The sequence below is a fragment of the Zingiber officinale genome, chromosome 9A, assembly GCF_018446385.1.
Source record: "Zingiber officinale cultivar Zhangliang chromosome 9A, Zo_v1.1, whole genome shotgun sequence".
NCBI lineage: Eukaryota > Viridiplantae > Streptophyta > Magnoliopsida > Zingiberales > Zingiberaceae > Zingiber > Zingiber officinale.
Genome location: NC_056002.1, coordinates 6,950,916 through 6,958,660, shown reverse-complemented (window position 1 = coordinate 6,958,660; position 7,745 = coordinate 6,950,916). Strand labels below are relative to the sequence as shown.

Genomic DNA, 7,745 nt, shown 5'->3' with positions numbered 1-7,745 from the left:
TCGGCAATAGGCAGAGGCTCCTCTTGGATAGTGTGTACACCACCATCCTGCGTTCTCCGGCTTTTGCGTGCCTCCACTCGGACCATATCAATGTAGCAGCTGCGAGACACCTTCTCCTCTCCCTTGACTTCCCCGACCCGCTCGCCGACCGGGAACTTGATCTTCTGGTGAAAAGTGGAGACAGCAGCCCGGAACTCATGCAGAGCTGGCCTTCCCAGGATGACGTTGTAGGAGGAAGGCGAATCCACCACTATAAAAGTGCTCCTCCGGGTGTGCACCAGTGGCTCAGTGCCCATGGAAATGGCTAGCTTGATCTGACCCATGGGCTTGACTTCGTTGCCTGTGAACCCGTACAAAGAAGTGGTTATGGGTTGGAGCTCAGCGGCATCAATCTGCATCTCCTCGAACGCAGCTCTAAACAAAATGTTGACCGAGCTCCCGGTATCCACAAAGACCCGAGCCACTCGGCTATTAGCAATAACGGCCTTGATTATGAGAGCGTCGTCGTGGGGCAGTTCCAGACCCTCCAAGTCTTGGGACCCAAAGCTAATAACAGGACCGGACGCCTGCTCGTGGTTGCATCCCATGGCTCCCACATATAACCGCCAACCATGTGACTTACGGGCTCGGCCTGAGTCCCCGTCAGTGGGCCCTCCTGAAATCATGCCGATTTCTCGCACATCAGCGTTGCCCCGGTTTTCCAGCTCTCCGGCATCTCTTCGATCTTCCCCGGGACCGGCTTGGTTAGAAGGACCGGCTAGGTCGGGTTGGGTCTGACGAGCACGTCCAGCCGCGGCCCGTTCTTCCTCCATTCTCTGTATTTGGGGCGCTAACTCCGGGGGGGGCAGACCCTGCTCGGCAGCTCGCCTGGAATCACGAGCGAATTGGAAGCAGTTACTGAGATCATGCGTCCTGGACCGATGATATGTGCAATATGGTGCTCCCCTTGGTCCAGGCCTGGGCGCGTGTATGGCAGCAACTCGTGGGGCTGGTCTGACTCCCTGAGCGGGCTGAGGGGCAGACCTGGGTTGAACGCGCTGAAAGGGCTGAGCTGGTTGGGGTGCTCTCCTTTCGGGTCGGTTGTCAGGAGCCACCGTCTTTTCAGCCTTCCTCCTAGCGGCCTGAGCTTCCTCCACCTTGATGTAGCAAGAAGTTTTCTCCACCATATCGTCAAAACTCCGGACGGGGTTTTTGATGAGATCCCTGAAGAATTCCCCTTCTCGCAATCCGTGGGAGAAGGCGCTCATCAATATTTCTGAGGTGGCGGAGGGGACGTCATTGGCCACCTGACTGAACCGGTTGATGTAGCTTCGCAGAGGCTCGGTCGGCTCCTGTTTAAGAGCGAAAAGGCAATGGTCGGTTTTTTGATACTTACGACTACTGGCGAAACGACGTAGGAAGGCCATTTTGAAATCCATGAAGCGGTTGATGGACTCTGGGGGCAATCCATCGAACCACTTCTGCACCGACCCTGATAGGCTATGTAGGAAGACTCGGCATTTGACGGCATCGCTGTATTGATACAACATAGCCGTGTTCTTGAACTTCCGCAGATGCTCTTCCGGGTCCTTGCTCCCATCATATTCCCCGATGTTTGGGGCTCGATAACCCCTTGGCAGGCTTTCCCTCAAGATCTGAGCCGAGAAGGGTACCTTATCATCCAGATCTTCAGGCAGATCTCTGGCAGAGATTATAGTCTTCCCCTTTCCTGAATCCCGGGGTGGATGTAAAGAGCTCTCCGCCACCGACGCCGGCGGCTCTTCTTTCTTCGGACTATGCTCTCGAGGTCCAGATCGACGATAGTTGCGGCGAGGCTCTCGGAATGAAGTACGAGGGAGTTCTTCTGGCTGCTTTCTCTTTGAGCTCCTGTCGAAAACAGGAGCTGGTTCTTTGGACGCTTCAGGTGCTAGGAGAGGTCGTGAAACCGTGCCATGTTTTTCAGAGGCGGCTCGCTTTCTGACCTCCTTGAAGAGCTCGTACTCCCCGCGGTCATGGTAACGTTAATCCTCCTGCTGGAGCTTCGACCAGAGTCCTCCATCTTCACGCTTCGGATCAGGCTGTTGTGTTTCCCACAGACGGCGCCAAATTTGATCATGTCCGAAAGCTGAGTCGGACGAAGGCTGGTCGCGACAGCCTGGTTGTTGACGGAAAGTCGTGGGTGATTCGACTCCCACGGGCGGCTGACGATGCTGCAAGATCCTGCACACACTCAGACGATCTCCCCCTCCACGTTAGAGACCAGAACCCAGGGAAAAAGTCCCCGGATTAGGCCCTCCGACGCTCAAGTCAGGTCCTTTTTCTCCAGAAAAAGCAGAGAGCCGAAAAAATGACTGAAAATGAAAAGTTGTGGAAAAAGTGACGAGAGAGCGTGTACCCGCGTACGAGGAATCCCCTCCTTTTTATGCACCCACCTTGCTTCCAGAACCTGCAACCCTGTCAGAAAACGTTAGACGCTGGGCTTTGTCGTGTATCCCGGACACCTATCGTGCTGCTATTGGTCGTGAAGGCATCTTCTTGTTTAGGAACCTCCGCCTTTACACATGGGTTTTGTCTTGTAGCGAAGGACATCTGTCAGGCTACTATTGGTTATGAGGGCATCTTTTCGTTTAGGAACCTCCGCCTTCGCACATCTCACTGGTATGTAATGATTACCCTTGACGGACAATTGTGATCCTCCGACTCCTGCAAAACTTAGCTCATCCTATTTATCGCGGTCTGCATCTACCTCACACCCCTCGACCAGATCCCGCCTCTAAGCGTTACTTGTCAGTCGGGCTAACCCTGAACAGCCCTGTCGCTCACGGTCTGTACTCTATACCCTGTATTTCCTGGCGCTCGACCATAAGCCTGTAGATCGGGCTGTCTTTACACAGCTCTGCCGCTTCCGACCTGTGATTTGTGACTTGCACTTCCGGGCCTTCGAATCGCAGGCTTGTAGATCGAGCTGCCTCTACCCAGCTCTGCCAATCCCGACCCGTGAGTATTTGCTGGCCCTCGACCGTAAGCCTGTAGATCGAGCTGCCTCTACCCAGCTCTGCCGATTCCGATCTGTGACTTGCACTTCCGGGCCTTCGAATCGCAGGCCTGTAGATCGAGCTGCCTCTACCCAGCTCTGCCAATCCCGACCCGTGAGTATTTGCTGGCCCTCGACCGTAAGCCTGTAGATCGAGCTGCCTCTACCCAGCTCTGCCGATTCCGATCTGTGATTTGTGACTTGCACTTCCGGGCCTTCGAATCGCAGGCCTGTAGATCGAGCAGCCTCTACCCAGCTCTGCCAATCCCGACCCGTGAGTATTTGCTGGCCCTCGACCATAAGCCTGTAGATCGAGCTGCCTCTACCCAGCTCTGCTGATTCCGATCTGTGATTTGTGACTTGCACTTTCGGGCCTTCGAATCGCAGGCCTGTAGATCGAGCTACCTCTACCCAGCTCTACTGATCCCGACCTGTGCCCGGTGTTCCGCCTGTCGTCTCCCTTTGTCTTTCAACTACTTTGCCCCCTTGATCGACAAGTTTGCCTGACCTCTGACTACCCCATATGCTTGCCTCTGACTGCCTAGTCAGCTTGACTATTGACTGCCGAGTCACCTTAACTATTGACTGTCAAGTCACCTTGACTATTGACCGTCACGTCCTCTTAACTTTTGACCGCTATATTGCCTCTTGACTTTAAGACTTGTGATAATGAAACTCATTAAGTGATCTAACTTAAGGTTATTCGGTATTGGGTTATTGGATTTGGATCTCATATGTGTAAAACCTATTATTCGCATTCATTATTATCTATGAGTTGATAATTAATGTGCACTATATATAAGGTTGGTCCCTAAGGGTTTAGGGATTATCTTGGCCTAGTTTCTTATTCCCCATTGATAAGAAACTTTTTGATACCATCAATCCTAAGTTTCTTGTAAGATCTTCCCCGTTTGCTTTATCTTTTTCTTCTCACAGGATCTTCTAAACAATGCTAAAAGACAAGAAGACTCTTCAGTCACAATCATTGTCATTTTATTTATACTTATATATTATATCATATTTTTGATAAAACTATATCATATCTTATGTTTTCTTAATTTAAGTTCTTATTCCATTCCTAAAATTCATAGGATTAGAAGAAAACTCAACTTCTATCACATATATCATCAAATTTCAAATTCACCTTTGTACAATTAACCAATTAATTGTGAGTCAATTTTTGTCATCCGACTCAACGGGTCAATAATCCTTGTTTGCCTTCGTGAATCATGATAATTAAACAATGTTATAATTAACCGGATTTGGTAGGTGAGGCAACCTTTCTTCATAGCACTTTCCTCGACCCATTGAAGCCACATTTTCCAAATTGATTAATACTTAATCCATGATTAAGTGTACATTATACAAAACTATTATCTTTGTAAAAAATATTAATTGCATGTCCTTCTCTGTGCCCTATAATTTCCTAGCTCAAAGTATGAAACATGTGAGACGTGCAGCTAGCCATAGAGGGAGCTGCCCAGCATCTTCCTGCACTACTTTTCTTCCAGTGGTCACGACGACAGTTCCAGCAGAAATTTTTACGCACAAGAACACGGCATCACAGTCATTAATTCATTGTATATGTTTATTCGGAACATTTACCAGAAACCATATATATAGTTAAAATCATGCATATCAAACTAAATAAAACACGTAATGCTTAATTAATCAGGCACGCAGCAAGCAACTCATCCCTGGCCACCTAAACGCGATTCAGGCCTGAGCGAGCAGCACGCAACGCCAGCTTGCGAAGACCGAAACCTAATCTTCCCCGAATCTTCCACCTCCTTCACCTTCACGTATGGACCTGACTCGGTCAACCTGCACGTTTTAAACAACCCACGACACTCGTCAACTGGATTGCTTTGCAGTAATTAAGCAAGCCAAAGCATGCATCGACACCGCAACGCAACATGTGGAATCGATTTGCATGACGATCGAGATATATAATTATTACCTCTGCTTGCGTTTCGCGAGGAATCGCCGCAGTGACTTCCTCCGAGACATCGGAAGCAGGTCTACACGAAAAGGAAGGTCATTGTTAATTTAATTCCTATTTCAGGGAGTAAAATGCTAAAAAGACAAAACGGGGAAACAGAGGCGTTGATTACCCTCCGGCAAACTCATGCCTTCCGTTCCGCCAATTACATTGTCGGCATTTGCCGTCTCTGCCAGTTTCAAAATCGCCTCCGTCTGAAAACAATTTAATAGTTGTTCCCTTTAACGATTTTAAAAAAAAAAATGGAGAAAGCGGAAACGGGATGGGAAAAAGCGAGTGACCAACCTTGTCTCGTGGTAGGTCAAAAACGGCCACCGTGCCTCTGTAAAAGATCGTCAGCGGCATCGTCTCCTTTGAAATCTCCGTAACCGATCTAGATATTTATTTTGTGTGTGTACATATTGAATTAGAAAAATACGAATTGAATTTCTTTGTCGAGAAGGGAAATGATGATTTTAATCAGGAGTAGCAAGATTAATGTGGAGAAAGGCGGCGAACCTGATGGAGGGGTTCGGGGCCGTCACCGGCGGCGGAGACGAAGAAGACAAAAGTAAGGCGGCGTTCGCCGGCCACATCGAGGCGGGACCGGGGGCAATCACGCTCCGGAGAAGCTGCGGGTTGATCCTCGACACCACGCTTTGGATCCCTAAACAGGAATCCGAAGAAAAATCCCTAAACAGGAATCCGAAGATGAGATGGAAAAATGGAGATCGGTCGATCAGATGGCTACCTCGCGCGGAGCTTCTTCCATCCACGACACCGTATCTGGCCGCGTTCTGCTTCTCGATCTGGAAGAAATCGTGCTCCGCCATGGCATCGACTTCTGCGTCTCCTTACTGATCTGTTCGATCGACGGGATTTAAAAAGAGCCGCGATCGCAACTCTCGAGAAATGAGACACAAGCGCGTGTCGACTTGTAAATGCATTGGTTCTACACTCTGCACTCATTGTTGGACCGGATGCAGCGCCTGCGCGGCTCCGGCTTAGTTGGGCTGAGTCTCTGGGCCGTTCTATATTTCTTAATAAATAGACGAAATCGGTCGGGCCCATTAGTCCGCGTTTTGCAGCCGATCGGATTTATAATTTTTGGTATTTAGCAGGAAGTTCCAAAAATTCAAATTGTTGTTTTCTTAAAGTGGGCCAGCCCCACTGGCGTTCGGTTGTCGCTTTGACTTGACTGCAAACTTGAGGCGGAATCCACATTGATTGATCGGAGTTGTTTGGAAACGCATGACGAACTGGATCCGGATGCCACGGAAGAAGTCCGATCCACGAAGAAGGACCCGTTAAACTAGCTAGCTAGATCCAGGAGTCCGAGTAGAAGACAAAATTTTCCTTTTATTTTTCACAATAAAAAAAAATCGAAAATTAATTTTGGGGAACTGCGTTAAAACCGGCGTCTCCAAGTGTGTTCTAGTTTATTTGACATCGTCTCTGAAATCAAAAGGCTCGGTTTCCTTTTATTTTGCTAGCTGCTTCATCGTCTTTGTTCGTGGATTCGCATTGGTCGGCGGGAGTTCTGCTCGGGCGATGGCGGTGGCCCCCAATGTTGAGACGATCGCCGCGTCGCTGAGGAGCTGCTCGCTGGGGGAAGGACGAGAAGGGGGGCGCTCGCCGCCGCTCCAGGCTCATCTCGCCGAGGTGAGCGACGAGAGCGGCGGCGGCGGCGGGATCTCGGTGGAGCTCAACTCGGAGATCGCCCTCCCAGTCCAGTGGGAGCAGTGCCTCGACTTGCGGGTGCGTGCGATCTCGATCCCCCTCCCTCCTTAAATGCGCCTCCTTTCCTGCTCCCTCTCCCTCCCCAAATCATTGACCATAAATGCGCCTTAAAATTCAAGTGATTTCTTTAGGAAGTTGGTCGTTTTGGTTCTGTGTGAATTAAGTTGTTTTCTCTAGGTTTGGTCGCCTTTAATTAATACAGTTTTCTTGGTCGTTCCACGCTTCATTCAATGGTACCCTTGTCCAGTTTGTGAATTAAAAAGGAGCTTTTGTTTGAGATTGAGTAATTTGTTCTTGTTCTGTTGATGAGCAGAAAGAAAGAGAGATCTTCTTGGTCTTCCGCATTGCATTTTTGCGATGTTTTCCTTGAAAAAGATTGCGCATAACTGTGTTTTTATATCGATGATAAGCTTTTCTTCCTTCTTTCTCTTTGAATCCGGTGTGTAAACTCCTTTCTATCCATTTTAGACTGGAGAAATTTACTACATCAACTGGGAGAACGGAGACCGGACCACCGAGGATCCTCGAAGCACTTCCGGCGGCTACAGCTCCAGCAACTACTATGACGACGGCGACGACGGGGCCTCCGACGAGTACAGCTCTTCCAGAGGCGGCGGTGGCAGCGGCGGCGACGACAAGGATGCTTCCGACGAGGAAGACACAGCCGATTCCTCCAGCCTCTCCTCTGCATCCCCGTCGCCATCTTCCTCCGTCGAGGATCCCATCGGCGAAGACCACACGCTCGTCGCCGCCGGCTGCAAGGCCTGCTTCATGTACTTCATGGTCCCGAAGCGCGTCGACTCCTGCCCCAAGTGCGCCGGCGGCCTCCTCCACCTCGGCCGCAACGGCTAGCTAGTTCTGAAAAAAAAAAAAAAAACTTTCGATCTTGTTCCACTACAAGCTAGCCATTGGTTGTGGGGAAAGGTCAAAGATTTATGATCAAGCAGGATTCTTTTTGGTTCGGATTGCGTTCTTGTTTCCTTAATCGATACTAGCTAGCTTCCATATGAA

General features: G+C 49.7%; 2 protein-coding genes across 2 annotated transcripts; one reads left to right on the top strand and one right to left on the bottom strand.

Annotated features, from left to right (window-relative positions):
* Positions 1-4,579: 4,579 nt before the first annotated feature.
* On the bottom strand, positions 4,580-5,907 carry LOC122020811 (protein TIFY 9-like). The gene is made up of 6 exons (XM_042578840.1): positions 5,746-5,907; positions 5,514-5,661; positions 5,301-5,388; positions 5,128-5,209; positions 4,974-5,034; positions 4,580-4,837 (listed from the first exon to the last, which is right to left on the bottom strand). Exons 1-6 carry the CDS (start codon positions 5,825-5,827, stop codon positions 4,705-4,707), a joined length of 594 nt encoding a protein of 197 aa, XP_042434774.1. The 5' UTR covers positions 5,828-5,907; the 3' UTR covers positions 4,580-4,704.
* Positions 5,908-6,436: 529 nt separating this feature from the next.
* Positions 6,437-7,745, top strand: LOC122020937. Its single transcript, XM_042578990.1, has 2 exons — positions 6,437-6,752; positions 7,203-7,745. Exons 1-2 carry the CDS (start codon positions 6,546-6,548, stop codon positions 7,584-7,586), a joined length of 591 nt encoding a protein of 196 aa, XP_042434924.1. The 5' UTR covers positions 6,437-6,545; the 3' UTR covers positions 7,587-7,745.